The 15,374-nt window shown below is 55.4% G+C and overlaps 1 protein-coding gene across 1 annotated transcript; it reads right to left on the minus strand.

The window, feature by feature from the left end:
• Window positions 1–5,644: 5,644 nt before the first annotated feature.
• Window positions 5,645–15,156, minus strand: Fgf3 (fibroblast growth factor 3). The gene is made up of 4 exons (XM_008854983.3): window positions 15,030–15,156; window positions 11,466–11,810; window positions 9,583–9,686; window positions 5,645–6,295 (listed from the first exon to the last, which is right to left on the minus strand). The coding sequence occupies exons 1-4, from the start codon at window positions 15,154–15,156 to the stop codon at window positions 5,891–5,893; spliced, it is 981 nt and encodes a 326-aa protein (XP_008853205.1). The 3' UTR covers window positions 5,645–5,890.
• Between the last annotated feature and the right edge of the window lie 218 nt (window positions 15,157–15,374).

A 15,374-nucleotide genomic window follows, 5' to 3' on the forward strand; every position in this document is an offset into this window, starting at 1 on the left:
AACTAAAGGAGAGACAAGGGCAGGCGGATAGCTCACTCAATACATGCACAAAGCCCTGGATTTGATCCCCTAGCACCACATAAAACTGGCATGGTGGCACAGTGCCTGTAACCCCGCACTGGGATTCCCAGTTCAAGGTCCTCCTCCAAGGTATAGAGGGTTTAAGACCAGCCTGAACTATATAGTGAGAACCTGGAGAGATGGTTCAGTTGTTAGGAGCACTGACTGCTCTTGCAGAGGACCCAGGTTCAGTTCCCACCACCCACATGGTGGCTAATAACCGTTTATAACTCCAGTTCCAGTGGAATTGAACACTTCTTCTGACCTCTGAGGGCCTTGCATGACACAAGTATACTTACATCCATGCAGACAGTACAATCATACACATAAAATAAAAATAATAAACAAAATACGTTCTAAAAATAAAAGAGACAACAAGAGCCGGGTGTGGTGGCGCACCCTTCAATCCCAGCACTCGGGAGGCAGAGGCAGGCAGATCTCCGTGAGTTCAAGGCCAGCCTGGTCTACATAGTGAGTTCCAGGACAGCTGGGGCTACAGGAAGACCCTGTCTGAAAACAAACAAGAAAGAGTTCAAGACCAGCCTGGACTAACTAGCAAGCTGGAGTCCAGCCTGGGCTACCTAGCAAGCTGGAGGCCAGCCTGGGCTAAGTGAGACCATGACTGAAAAACTGAAACCCAAACCAACTAAACAAACAGAAGTATTAGTTGCAGGGGGCAGGTGTTTTATGGGGGGCTATCTTGTTGAATTCCCCCCACCCTCACCCAATGGTGACACTGAAGGCAGTGACCCTGCTGGACCTGAGTGGCCCAAAAGGCTTTCCAAGGATGAGCTGCCCGTGAGGGAGAAGCTGAGAAGATGGAGTGAGTCTGGGGAGCTTGGCCAAGGAGGAGCGGCGCTGGTAGGTGGGACCGGCAGTGAGCCTAGCTCCTTCCTGTCGGCATCGGAGAACCCAGAGGGTTAGGGAGGTGGCCGTGAGACCAGGGTGCTTTGAGACACTCTTAGTCACTATGAGGGGGACCACCCAGCCCCTTACCTGTCCCACATGGGTGGCACAGTCATTCTCAGAGAAGAGTTGTTTTATTTGATTTGATTTTTTAAAGACAGGCCTCCCTGTAGCCTCAGCTGGCCTGGAACTTTATATGTGGACCAGGCTGAACCTTGATCTCACAGAGACTCTCCTGAGTGCTGGGATTAAAGGTGTGTGCCACCAAGCCCTCTATTATTATTATTTTGGTTGCTTGTTTTTTTTTTTTAAGTTTTTAAGTATTTTATTATTTTATTTATTATTTTTATTTTATGTGTATGAGTGTATTGCCTGCGTGTATGTGAGTGCACCCGTGTCAGGCAATGCCCGTGGAGGTCAGAAGAGGGCGTCGGATTCCTGGAGTTACAGACAATTGTTAGCTGCCAAGTAGATGCTGGAATCTGTACCCAGGTCCTCTGCAAGAGCAGCCAGGGCTCTTAACCACTGAGCCACCTCTCCAGCCCATGTTTTGTTTTTTTAAAGTGCCAATTTTTGGTGACTGATGCCCACAGGAAGCTGGCACATACTCCCTCACACTGGCTGTCACTTGTTTCAGGGTTTTCTCTGTTTGGGGACAGGGTCTCCTGTAGCCCAGACAGTATCACCTTGAACTCCTGATCCTTCTGCCTCAGCCCAAGTTCAGGGATTCCAGACATGCACCACCTGCATTTCACTTCTGTTCCATAGAAAACCTGGCCTCACGGAACAGCCCAGACTGACCCAGCATTCAAGGCCATCTTCTTGCCTCAGCCCCCCAGTTTCAGGGCTGTGGTTAGGGCCCTTCCAGCTCCGGGGCCTTTGCACTTGCTGGCCATTTTCCTTGCACCGGGTCTCCTTGTCCCTGGGTATCAGCTGGGATGACCTGGGGTTATCCTCGTCTCCAGGGATCTGAGTCTCCACTTTGCCAACTCTCAGCAGCATCTGTACTGTTTTCTCACTGCCAGCACCTGACAGCTCTGAGGAAGGGGTCAACTGGCCATCTAGGGTCATGTGGCCACAGATGGTGTCTTGTTCCAGCCCTGGGGCCCCCACTGCTCAGAGTCCCCCAAAGATCTCAACTGATCATCTCTCTGGCTTACAGTGGCCCTGAAGGTCAAGGGGACAAATGAGCTCACTTGGAGGAGAGGCAAATTCCACCTGGGTTCCTAATCTGGTCTGTTGGGTCTTGGCCGTAACCATCACGACCAGTGCTGTGTGGCCTCAGGAGATGGTTTCATATTTCTGAGCTGTGCCTGAATTGGCAAAGCAAGGGTTATGCAGCAGAGCATGCTCTAGGACCATGTTGAAGCCGAGGGAGGGACCTGTGCATCGAGGCTCAGGGAAGGGATCAGGGCATGCCTAGGGTCGTGCGTCCAGGCCCTGGCCAGGGACTTTCTACCAAACACCCATCCTTTCCCTCCCAGACCCTAGCTTTCCAGGATAATGGGGAAGCTGGCCTCTGAAGACAACCCTCACCTTCCTGTGGCCAGCTGGGGACTGGGACCTTGGCTCTGGGTCCAGAGCCCCTTCCCCATCCTACAGGGCCCTAGGCAGGCTGGGTGTGGTTGGTGGCAGAGAACAGTTAGTAGCTGACCAGCAGGTTTGGGCTGTCCCGTGCAAGGCTGAGAGTGTGTTTTGGGTTTGGTGGCCAGGAGGGCTGCCTGGGCCCCTTGACCATGGAGCTTGGTGAGGGGCCAAAGTCCATCCAAGGGGCCCATAAGAAAACCTTGCTGTGTGTGCCCCATGTTGGCGTGGCCAGCACTCCACACAAGGCCACTCAAGGGAAGCTGGGAGGCATCAGTCCAGAGCACTACCACGGCCTTGTGTGCCCTGTCCCCACTCCTTAGGAAGAGCAGAGAGCCCTGCTAGGGCTGAGTTCTCATGCCTGCCACACATTGGGACCAGGGTGGGGACGACACCTCAGGACCAGGACTGGGCTCAGTATGGCAAAGGTCCCACCAGCCCTGGCCCATCAGACCCCTCAAGCGGGAGCTCTGAGGAAGGCACTGGCTTGACCAACACTCCTAAAAATTTTGTTTAATGCATGTATACGAGTGTCTTGCCTGCATGTATATAAGTACACCATGTTTGTGCAATGCCCACAGAGGCCAGAAGAGGGCATTGGAACTGGAGTTACAGATGATCGTTAGCTGCCATGTGGGCGCTGGGAACCAAACCTGAGGTCTCTACCTAAGCAGCCAGTGCACTTAACCACTGAGCTGTCTCTCAAGCCACCAGCTAACACCCTTTAAATAGCCCTATCCCCAGACAAAATTGGGAGACACCCTGTCCTGCCCTGGCCAGAAAGAGACTTTGGTGACAAGAGCCTCAGTCTCACAGAAGCTTCTGAGCCCGATGAGGGACACTATGGGTCAGGTGTAGGCAGGACCTGAAGCCCCCGACCTCCAGCAAATGGACTTGGCTGAACCACTGTGAATCATAAGTCTGTGAATGAGATCGGGGGAGTGGGCACCAATCATACTGGGCACCAATCGCCAAGTGTGCCTTCCCTGAGTTCTGGATGTTTGAGGAAACCTCCAGGGAAGGGAGAACTGGGGACCTGGGGGCACACAGGTGGGCCACCCACACTGCCCACGCTAAGGAGGGTCAGACAGGACCTCTGGGTTCCTTTTTTCTTTTTTTCTTGGTGACAGAAACCCCCAGTTTTGTCTGGAACTTGGTTGCCCAGAACAAAGATTACGTTTCCCAGCCTCCCTTGCATCTTAGATTGACATGGAACTAGAGTCCAGCTGACAGAAAATAACAGGTACAGGTTTGCTGGATAGAGTGTGGTCACAATGGTGGGAGCCTAGGTAACCATTTTGTAGCACAGTGCTGCTTAACAAATATAGAGGTAAAGGTGGTGTGGAGTGGTCTCACCCCTGGGCCTCTCACACCCACCCTGCAGTCATTGAAGTGCCTCAATCTACCCACCTGTGAATGGGAATCATAGTGGCCAAACTTTGAGAGGACCCAGAAAATAATGGGTAGGAAGCAATTAGCTCACAGGAAAGGGTGTCCACTGAGTATCAACATGGGTGTGCCCTTTAAATTAGGGGTTCCTAAACCCAGAAGGTTTAGAACCATTGCAAGTCCTCCCAGGACCCTTGCTGGGGTGCATAGCCCTGCTAAGGGACTGTATTTGAGAAAATATTTTAGTGTATGAGTATTTTGCTTGCATGTATGTAAGTGTACCTGTGCTTATGCAATGCCCTGGAAGTCAGGAGAGGGTGTCGGATCCCCTGGAATTGGAGTTACAGACAGCACTTAGCCACCATGTAAGTTCTGGGAACCCAGGTCCTCTGCAAGAGCAGCCAGTGCTCTTAGCAGCTGGGCCATCTCTCCTGCATCAATAGCCCCCATTCTTCAGAGATTTGCACCTTTGGGTAAGTGGCGTGCCTTCTCTGAGTCTCAGTGCTACTGGGACAGGGTGTGCAACATGTTTGTGGCTTGACTTTCCTGTCCCCTGCTGCTTTCCCACCACTCAGATCAAGGAGACCCCACCACCACCTCCCAGCCTATGGTAATGGTGGTCCCCTACCTGGAAAGATACACAGCTTCCCGGTGTGTGTGTGAGTTGCGGGGGGGGGCAGTTCATTCTCATGATCAGCTTGACTGGATCTAGAGTCTCCTGGGACTTTCCCACCACTCAGACCAAGGAGACCCCACCACCACCGCCCAGCCTATGGTAATGGTGGTCCCCAACCTGGAAAGATACGCAGCTTCCCGGTGTGTGTGTGAGTTGCGGGGGGCAGTTCATTCTCATGATCAGCTTGACTGGATCTAGAGTCTCCTGGGAGACATATCTCTGGGTGCGTCTGTTAGGGCAATTTCAGAGAGGTCTAACTGAGGAGGAAAGACCCTCCCTGAATGTGAGGGGCGTATTACCCCAACCCTGCAATACTCTTCCTGCTGAGTCCCAGCACCCAACTGGAGCTCCTCCTGAGATGTCAGTGAACAGCCTAAGCTCAGGTCACCACAGCCTCAGACTCCCCCACATGACTCACCACCATGATGAATTGTGTCTCTTCAGGTCGTGAGTCAAAGTTAAGCCTGTACCCCCTAGCTGCTTCTTGTCAAGCATTTGGGAACATTTGGGAGCTTCTAGAATGGAGAAAACCTCTTCTCTCACTCCACATACATACACAGACACTCAGGATTACACAACACACACACACACACACACACACACACACACACACACACACACTCATGCCTGGAGCTGGAAGTCCAAGGAAATATGTACATCCCTTACACATGCACACATCCTTTGATGAACACACAAAGACACCTACAATACTGTGGACACAAGGGCTGACAGATCCACAGACACTGACACACAGACACACATAGACACATGGACCTACACTCCCACATCTTCACCACACAAGCATCCTTTGATCTGGAACTCCACTATCTCCCCACTCCCGGGCCTAAGCAGCACCTCAGTCTGTTCCCAGACACAGCCATCATCCTGCAGCAGCTGTCCCTGCAGACCACCCCAGTGAGCACCCAGAGCTCCTCAGCCTGCACCCAGCTTATTCAATGACCAGACAGGATGGAATGTTTAATGCCTGGATCGTGGCCGCGCATGGTGGTCCATGCCTCAGTCCTCGGGGTCCGACCCCCACCATCGCTGGGCTGCACCTCAGGTCACCCAGCTCTGAGCACTCCCTCCCAGATGCCACCCGGCAATATCTTGAGCTTCCCGGTGTTCCATGGTCCTGACTGAGCCCTGAGCATCTGCCACGTGAACTTCAAAGGCCACAAAGGCCACGTGGATTCCACAGGCCTGAAACTGCAGCCAGTCCAGAGACCAGGATGGGGGACTGGAGGAGAGTGGGGTCTGGATGCTGCTGGCCACTCAAGCCCGTCCACCTGTCACCAGCTGGGTACCCAGAGTGGCAGGAGCGGACGCGGGCGCCACCGTGCGGTGGCCTTCCGGGCTCTGTTTCTTGCGTCGCCGCTGGGGCTGGGCGCTGTCACGTGGGGCGCGTGGCTGGCTGCTCTGCAGCAGCCGCACCATCTCGTGGTCCTTGTGGCCCAGCACTCGTGGCAGGAAGAGCGAGGACTTCTGTGTGCGCCGGGTCTTGAAGCCTCGGCGTGGCCGACCCTTGCCGTTGACAGACACGTACCAAGGTCTCTGGGCACCGGGTTGCCACTGCATCCCTGGTCCGCTGGGCCCCGTGCGGTACAGACGGGAGGCGTATGTGTTGTAACCCAGCTCGTGGATGCGCTCCAGGAACTCACACTCTGCGTTGTAGTGCTCCTGTGGGCAGAGACCACGGTGAGTGGCCACAAGCGAGAAGGACGGCAACAGGGCCTGGGGGCCAGTCCACACCTGCCTGATGCTTTATTCCCTCCTCAGGTGGCCTGGAGCCAATGATACCCACATCTGCTGATGTCTAAGACCCTGGCCAGTCTCCCTTTCTCAAGACTGTGTCCCTGTTCTGAGTGTCTCCACCATATAAGCCACCTATAAGGAAAGAGAACTGAACTCTTTTTAGCCTCATGCGATAGACAGTGGGTGATGAATGAGTGGGTAGATGGCTGGTGAGGTGATGGGTGGACGAGTGGGTATGTGGATAGATCCATGCTGGGTGGATGTATGGATGGACGAGCAGATGGATGAGTGGATGGATGGATGGTAGATAGATGGATGGATGGGTAGATAGATCCATGGACATTGGATGGATGGATTGGTGATAGAGTGGATGGAGAGATGCAGATGGATGGATGAGTAGCTAGCTGGATGAATGAATGCATGAATGGATGGATGGATGGATGGGTAGATAGGTGGATATGGATGGGTAAGTAGACAGATCCATGGATGCTGGATGGGGATGGATGATGGAGTGGGTGGGTAGACAAGTGGATGAATGGGTAGATAGGTGGTTGGATAGATAAATGGGTGGGTGGATGGGTAGATGGATGGATGGATGGATGGGTGGGTGGGTGGATGGATGGGTAGATAGGTAGGTGGATTGGTGGATGAGTGGATGGATGGATAGTAGATAAGTGGATGAATGGGTAGACAGGTGGATGGATGGATAGATGGCTGGGTGGATAGATGGATAGATGGGTGGGTGGGTGGGTGGATGGATGGGTGGATAGATGGATGGATGAATGGCAGATAGGATGGGTAGATGAATAGATGGGTGGATGGATGGGTAGATGGATGGATGGGCAGATGGATGGATGGGTGGTGGGTGGATGGATGGTAGATAGGTAGGTTGACAGATGGCTGGATGGCTGGATGAATGGATGGTTGGGAGATAGGTGGATGGATAGGTAGGTAAATGGATCCATGGACACTGGATGGATGGATGGATGGATGATAAGGTAGATGAATGAATGGGTGGATGGATGGGTAGATAGGTGGATAGATAGATGAATGGGTAGATAGATGAATGGGTAGGTAGGTAGATGGATAGATGGATGGGTAGATAGGTAGATAGGTAGATGAATGGGTAGATAGATAGATGAATGGGTAGGTAGGTAGATGTATAGATGGATGGGTAGATAGGTGGATGGATGGGTAGACAAATGGATGAATGAATGGATGGGTAGATAAATGGATGGGTATATTTATGAATGATGGGTTGGATAGATAGATGGATGGGTGGATGGGTGGATGGCTGGGTAGATAGGTGGAGGGATCCATGGACATTAGATAGATGGATGGGTGATGGAATGGATGGATATATGGGTAGGTAGATATGTAGATAGGTGGATGAATGATGGATGGGTGAATGTACATTTAGGTAGGTGGATGAATGAATGATGGATGGATGAATCAATAGATGTTGGATAAATGAATAGAATGAGTGGATGGATAGATGGATGGGTAGACAGCTAGGTGGACCCATGGGTGTTGGATGTATGGATAGACGGATGGGTGGGTAAGTAGATAAGTGGATGTATGAGTGGGTGTGTGGCTAGGTGAATGGATGCATGGTTGGGTGGATAGGTGAATGGGCTAGAGGAGAGAGAAACTTCAGGTCACTTACCCCATCCCAATACTGTTGCAATGACCCAAGAGGGAAAGGAAAGGTGGGATTGGAGAGACAAGTAAACAGGTATAATTTGAGGACGTAGAGATAGACAGGATGTGGGGTTCCACCCTGGTTCCTGGCCAACCCTGAGCAGGAGTGAGTGTCCCTGGGGCAATGATGGAGGCATGAACAAAAGGTGTTCTAAGTCATTGTGGGTTATGCTGCTCTCTGCCTGGGTCTTGTAGCAGCAGGACTTCTGGGCAGGCTATTGTCATCTATAACTCAGGTGGGACATGGGGACTGACTCTGGGTTGGCTCTGGCCCATGGGAGCATCAGGAAGACAGCCACACCAGGGCAATCACAAGCTTGGGGCAGGCCTGCGTGAAGCTCTTAGAGTCTAACTGATTGAAAGGAGTGGGCAGCCGGTGCCCAAGCTACCTCACCCCTGAGGCTGTTTGCCAGACGGTAAGATGTCTGCAGGCTTCTCTGTGAAGTTCCACTGCAGCTGGCTGGATGCCTGGTCACCGCTGGCCTCATTCCCTGCTCCCCAAAGCCAGGTGACCACACACAGGTTCTGATGGGGTCTTTCACATTTCCTCTGTGGTCAGGAAGATGTGAACTGTCGCTGAGGACTCCTGAGGTCTCAGTCCAGAGCAGAGTGATTGGGGGGAGGGGTTCAGGTTCAGAATACAGTCCTCTGTGTTCACCCACATTGGAGGTGGTGCAGGGTCCAAGAAGCTGAGGAAGCATCAACCCAGTTCTGAGGGAGCCCCAACCCAGCCCTGGGTAAAGGGTGAGTTTCCATTACCACCTCATGAGTGTGGGAGTGCCACGAGCTCCATACCAGGCAGCCCAGTGCCACCTGTGTGGAGACCAGAGACAGAATGTCCTTTTCAAATGCTCTTCACCCCATTTGGTGAGACAGGCTGTCACATTGAATCTGGTGTTCACTTGCCACTCAGCTAGCCTGGCTGGCCAGCAAGCCCCAGGGATCCTGGCTCAGCCTCCTCAGCACCAGGATCACAGGGACGACACCTTGATCAGTTTTTTTTTTTTTTTTTTTTTAAATGCGGATGCTGAGGATCCAACTCAGGTCCTCATGCTTACACAGTGAGCACTTTAGACTGAGCCACCTCCCCAGCTCTTCAGACAGCCCTTGCCTCCCATCCCAGGGAGAACGAGTCAAGGGTCCATCTTTCCCCTTCCTCATCTGAGCTGCCTCTCTGGCTTGGCTCTGTTTGTTCATTTTTCTGTGGCTCTGGGACCCCTGCTCTCCTCTTATAACCTCCATAATTTTCAGAGAAAAACAGACTGACTTCTAACAAATGGTAGGGAACATTTTTGTGAGTACCCGACACCTGTGGAATTTTGGCCCCATTCCGAGTGACTCCTTTGGAAGCAGTCAAAAGTACCGGGCAGGGACTTAGAGCCCAAGGTCCTGGCTCAGCTTGAGTCTGGCATGACCCTGTGGCCAGGCATCTACCCATGTACCCTCTGTCCCGGACCCGCTCAGGCCACATGCTACTTCATCAGCACCTGCCCACTCAAGGTGGTACTCACCGAAGCGTACAGTCGTCCCCTCTTGTTCATGGCCAGGTACCTGCCAGAGAAGAGACCCTTAATGGCCACTACGCCCACTTCCACCGCGGTGATCTCCAGGATACCTGAGAAGAGTGGAAAGGTTCATCAACTGTCCGATCTTCAAATCCTAGGCTGAACCACACCAGCTGGAACAAGCCTCGCCCAAGCCTTGCCCAGGCTTTGCGGGACTGGAGGGCAGCCACGCCCAGCAGATGGAGGTGGAGGCTGGGAGGGACAAAGCACTGGGCAGTGAAGACATGAAGGGAACCGATGGATACTGATCCCAAGAAATAATTTGAACCTGGGAAGCTGACGCAAAGAACGTGTGGACACCCTGAGTCCAACCAGAGAGGATCAGGTTGGCACATCCCTGTTGTGCACTGGTTTTGTCCAGCAAGTTAAGACCAGACAAGAGACCTGTCCAGGGCCACACATAAACTTCCTAAACCCAAGCCCTAAAGCAGATGAAGCCCAGAGCCTCTGGAGCACTGTGGGGTGGGGGTGGGGCTCCCTTGGAGCTGTCAGTTTTCTCAGGGTGAGGATCTAAGTGGGAGAAGGGGACCCCAGGCAGCTGGGTGCAGAGCAAAGTTGGCTGGAGCAACTCATGCCCCAGGTACAAAAGTTAAACTTCCCATGGCACGGGTGGCTCAGTGCGGTGAATAAGCCTGCCCAAGCCTCACTGCCTGAACTCCATCTCCCTGACCCACAGGGTGGAAGGAGAAAACTCCTGAAAGTTGTCCTCTGACCTCCACACATTCACACCGTGTCATGCAAAACAAATCAATCTCATAATACATGCGCACGCGCACACACACACACACACACACACGCACGCACACAAATTCCCCCAGTGCCTTTCCTGGTGAGCAATATACATTGTCTCCCAACAGTGGCTTCGGGATATCTGGGTGGCGCACCCGCAGTTTTTCTAGGAGGCAGGTCTCAGGAGCAAGCCAGGGACCCACCATGGTCCGGGTAACAGGGATCAATTGAGATTTTTGCCTTAGTTCCCCCTCTCCCCGGTGGACGGGTGAGAGCCGCCGGTTTTGAGTTGGGGGTCACTACTGTCTGGGCAAGGTTCCCCACCCGGCTGCCAAGGACCCCCTCCTCTGCATCAGGAAGCTGGGGAGGGGTGAATTTGGAGAGATGTGAGGAGCCCCTGGCCTGGGTTCCCAGGCGACAGCTGATCCCCACCGTGCGCTCCGGAGGCGTCCCTTAAGACGCCCCCGCGGGACTGCGGCTTGGCTGGAGGAAGCTGCGGTTCCCGCCCCTGACACCGCACTGTTCCTGCGCCCGGGGCACGGCCTCCTCCCACGCGGGGCCTCCCGCTGCCCTCCAGCCTCGCGTGTCCCAGCTGCTCCCTCTCCATCGGACAGTCTTCATCGCACACCCAGGGGACTCCGGTCCCTGTCCGCTGCGACCACCGGGCCGCGGGGAATGCCCGTCTGTCCTGTCCCGCCCTAGGTCCGCGGACCTGACACGGGACAGGCCGGTCGCCGGCGGCCGCATCGAGGGAACCGAGCCCGGCCCAAGGGCGTGTCCTTGGCGCAGAGTCCGGCCACCTGGGCGGCCGAGGGCAAGGAGGGTTGAGGGCATTGGGGTCGGCAGGAGGCGGACTCCACGCCAAGGCAGTAAAGAATGTGACAAATCCTTGTCCAGAGCCTTGTCTCTGACTAACCCAAATTGTCAGAACCTCCAAACGCACCCAAGGACGCCTCCCGGGGGTCGGTAGCTCGGACCGCGGCATCCTCCGCGCATCTCCTCTCGCCTCCCACCCCAGCGCTCTCTTTTCCCCGACGCGGCGACAGGAGAGCCGGGCACATCTGGCTCGCGGTCCCCTTCACCCCACGGTGGCCACTCACTGTAGGCGCTGTTCTCCAGGCTGCCGTTTACGCGGCCGCTCGGGTGCAGCTGGAGGTGGTACTTGGTAGCGCAGTAGAGCTTGCGGCGCCGTGGCGCCCCGCCGAGGTGCTCGTAGACCCCGCCGCGACCGCCGGCATCGCGCCGCAGACGCGCCCCGGGACCAGTCGTCGGTCGACCGGGCTCCAGAAGCCCGAGCAGCAGCGGCCAGAGCAGCGGCGGCCAGAGCAGGTTCATCGCCGCATCGCGCCCTCCGGGCGGCGGAGGCTGCAACCCAGCGCCGGGCGCATGGAGGGCGCGGAGCTGGGAGCGCACGGAGGAGTGCCAGGCGGTGCAGACCGCCGCTACTGGGCGGGGGAAGGGGGAGGAAGCGGAGGGGGACAGGGGAGGGGAGAGAGAAGGAGAGAGAGAGAGAGAGAGGGGGAGAGAGAGAGAGAGAGAGAGAGAGAGAGAGAGAGAGAGGCGATGGATGGAGAGAAGAGACAGAGAGAGATAGGGAGACACGGGCCGAGCCCTTCAATTTTGACCCAGAAGGTGAATTTTCCGTGACTGCGCACAGAGCTGAAGAAAGGCCCATGAACAACAAAAGGCGACCGTGGTCCCGGAGGGAGGGGCGCGGGGGCTCAGGCCCGGTTTCGCCTGCGCACACCGTCGGGGCCCCCAGCGCCCTCCCGCCTCCGCGGGGTCCCCAAGCCGCCCCGCCCTCGCTCCCGCCCCCAGACCAATTATGCCTCGGAAAATTATAGAGCCAAGCCCGGAGGCGGCCGCCCCCAGGCCCTGTCACCCCGCTCCCGCCTCACATCAATCCTCGGTGCACAATGGGACCGCGGATGACTGATGTCCGTGAAAACAACTTGCGGGGAAGTCGCGCTGACAAACCCTCCGGAAAGGCAGTGTCTAACCAGGAGAGATTGCACAGCAGGACCATCCGTGGGGGACCTCAGGGTTGAGTCTGCACAGGGTGCTTAATGCAGGAGCCCTGGCGCTGTCCTCAGCAGACCAATCCTGTAGCCAACCGGGCCCAGATGCTTTATTGCTGTCCAACTGAGCTAACCAGAAAGAACCAAGGGAGGTGTGCACACCAGCACACAGGAGCCCTGGGCAGCCTTGCAAGGGAGGGGACTGGGCAGGTGGGAGCAAGCGACAGAGAGCCATGGGGGGCAGAGAGAGAGCAAGAGAGAGCCAGAGAGCCAGAGACAGAGACAGAAACAGGAGAGGAAGCAGTTGATAAATCTTGGAGGAGGGAGAGGAGAGAAGAAGGCAGAGATGGAAATGTGGCATTGCTGAGTCAGGGGCAGGAAGGCGATGATGCCAAGGCCTCCTGGGAATCTCCACCTGGTGGGCTGGGGGAGGGCAGTGTAGGTTCAGGAATGCCTCCCCCACTTGCCTTAAGCACATCGTGGATCTCCAAGTTCCCTGTCTGACAGGTACCTCAGGGACAGAGGGCTTCCCGGCGGTGTGAGGAGAGGTCTCACCCCACACTCCTTGGCCCCTCTGCCCCCAGTGGCCCACCGGGCCAACCCAGTATAGAAATGCTGGGATAGGATTGCCTGAGGGTCTGGTGGTCGAGGCCACAGCTTTGGTTCCCAAGTTGGCCTTGGGCTCTGGGTAAGTAGGGTGGGTGGCAGTCCCAGCCCTCACCTGTGGCCAGGACTATGTAGGATCCTGAGGGGGGTGGGGCATGAGGCCCAGAAGCTGTTAATAGTGCACATTAGGACATTTCCAACCCTATGACTTCAGACAGGGCAGCAGGTCCCCACTGAGCCCTCTCTAGCACACTGAGTGCCCATGTGACACCACAGTTGAGCACCCCCAGCAGTCCCCCAGGGCCTCTGTTCTGGCCAGGTCTGCAGTGTCCACTCCAGGTCTGACTTGTGAGAATCCTTGAGTAGCCTAAGGGTCAGGCATTGAGCACCCCTAGCAGTCCCCCAGGGCCTCTGTTCTGGCCAGGTCTGCAGGTCCACTCCAGGTCTGACTTGTGAGAATCCTTGAGTAGCCTAAGGGTCAGGCCATGGCTTACCAGAGCCTTGGAGCCAATGATAGAGCCTGCTTTAGGGGGACAGGGACAGCTCGAGGGACAGCCCAAGAGGGCATGTTACCCCATGGGTTCACTGTTCAGACCTGGGTTAGCCATTGAAGTTACCAAGAGGGCACATAGGGATGCAAGAGATGACCCTTCCCTAAATGCCTGGGCATAGCTTCTGGGAGTACTAGGAGCTAGCTACCTCCCCATGCCTGGCCAAGAGGTGACAAGAGTCATGGTACCATGGGTTTGGTGTCCCAACACTCCAGAGCTGGAAGCAGGAGGATCCAGAGGTCCAGAGTTCAAGTCCAGCCTCGACTACAGAGGACTTCAAAAAAGCTAAACAAAAATAAAAACAAAACAAAAGGAAAAAGGAGAAAAGAGATGGAAGGTGGGCTGTGCATTGCGGGCCACGCCTTTAGTCCCAGGACACAGGAGGCAGAGGCAAGCAGATCTCTGTGACGTCGAGGCCAGCCTGGTCTACATAGCAAGTCCCCATCTGGGGCTATGACCCTGCCTCAAGGGGAAGAAAAAAGTCAGAAACAGAACAGGGGGTAGAGATAGATGGAGATAGAGAGATGGAGAGGGTAGAGAGAGGAAACAGAATAAAGTTCAAAGAGAAAATGAAAGAGGACCTGTAGATGAGGCCCCAGTACCCTCCCTTGAAGGTATTCCTGGAAGGCTGGGAGAAACCAGGGAAATCCCACTGGACAGCCTGGGCTTAGAGCCTCCCTCCTGCTCTATGCCAAGCCCCTCACATTTTCCAGGGAGGCCCCTGATCCTCGTCCACCATCTTGTCCACTGCGGTCAGCCTCTGTGTTCTGCCTTCTCAGCTGGGGCTGTGGAACCCAGGGAGGGACAGGCTGCCGCCTTGAGCAGGACTCAGGTGGCTCCCAACCAGAGGCTGCTCTCCGGATGCAGGCCAGGCAGTCCTAAGGTGCCGCTGGGTGTGTTCCTCACTGTGCCTCCTCCTCCTGGGCAGCTCAACGCACTGCAGTGCTCCAGGACATCTTCCTGAAATGAATGAGTGGACCTGGCCTTCTTTGCCTTTGAGATTCTGACTTCACACGTATAAGATATTCTAAAACGGCCAGAGCCTCAGTAGAACAACCTCTTCCAAGAGTCCTGCCACCGTCACCATTCATCGGATCGGCACCCCATCACAGGGACCCCCAGCTAACCATGGTGTTGGTGAGAGCCAATGCCTTTGAAAGTAATGCTGATCCAGAAGGTGGCCAGGTCCGGGCCCTCCCAGTGGTCCTGGCTGACACTGTAGCCTGTTCCTCAGTGATCCCCATGGCAACCAGATTCTCGGGGTCCTCCTCTGGGCCCCACAGAGTGTCCACGGGTCCTTTCACCCACCCTGCACTCCACAGAGGAGCTGCCTGAACCCTGATGCTGCTTCCACCCTGTCCCAGGCCCCACCCAGCCCATCCCTGTGACTGGGCTCTTATTGTGGACGGGCCTGTCCTACTGCCCAAACCCTAGCCCACTTCCCACAGCCCTGTCTTGCCCAATGAGACCTTCGTCCACCTAAGCCCACCTGCCTTCTTGCCCCCGGACACCCCTGGGCCATCCCTCTGGCTTGGACGTGTCCACTGGCAGACTCTCAGATGCTGGGGCCCAGCCGATGAAGTGTGCCCAGTGCCGGGCAGCAGCTGGAGCGCCATTATGGTCTCCCTGGGCTGGGCAGAGGCTCCCACACTGCCAGGGTTCCGCCCTCCCTCCCATATGGAGCAAAGCCCAGTGGAGCCTGTGGGGGGTACATAATGCGGTAATGGGCCCTGTTAATTGCTTCCAAATGGTCGATTGCAGCCGTTTGACTAATTGGCCTCTTCCAGGCTGGACACCCCCAGACCTGGCCCAAGTTGGTTTACCATTCCTTCTA

The sequence above is a fragment of the Nannospalax galili genome, unplaced genomic scaffold (genome assembly GCF_000622305.1).
Source record: "Nannospalax galili isolate Female #2095 unplaced genomic scaffold, S.galili_v1.0 scaffold1307, whole genome shotgun sequence".
Classification (NCBI taxonomy): Eukaryota; Metazoa; Chordata; class Mammalia; order Rodentia; family Spalacidae; genus Nannospalax; species Nannospalax galili.

What these genes read in the sequence shown, in the direction of transcription:
- Fgf3 (XM_008854983.3), bottom strand. Translation starts at nt 15,156, where the DNA reads ATGGCGCTCCAGCTGCTGCCCGGCACTGGGCACACTTCATCGGCTGGG. An exon ending in GTCCGGGGGCAAGAAGGCAG is followed by an intron (nt 11,811 to 15,029) that starts GTGGGCTTAGGT and finishes TCCCCCGCCCAG; the next exon opens with TAGCGGCGGTCTGCACCGCC. An exon ending in GGGGACGACTGTACGCTTCG is followed by an intron (nt 6,296 to 9,582) that starts GTGAGTACCACC and finishes CTCTGCCCACAG; the next exon opens with GAGCACTACAACGCAGAGTG.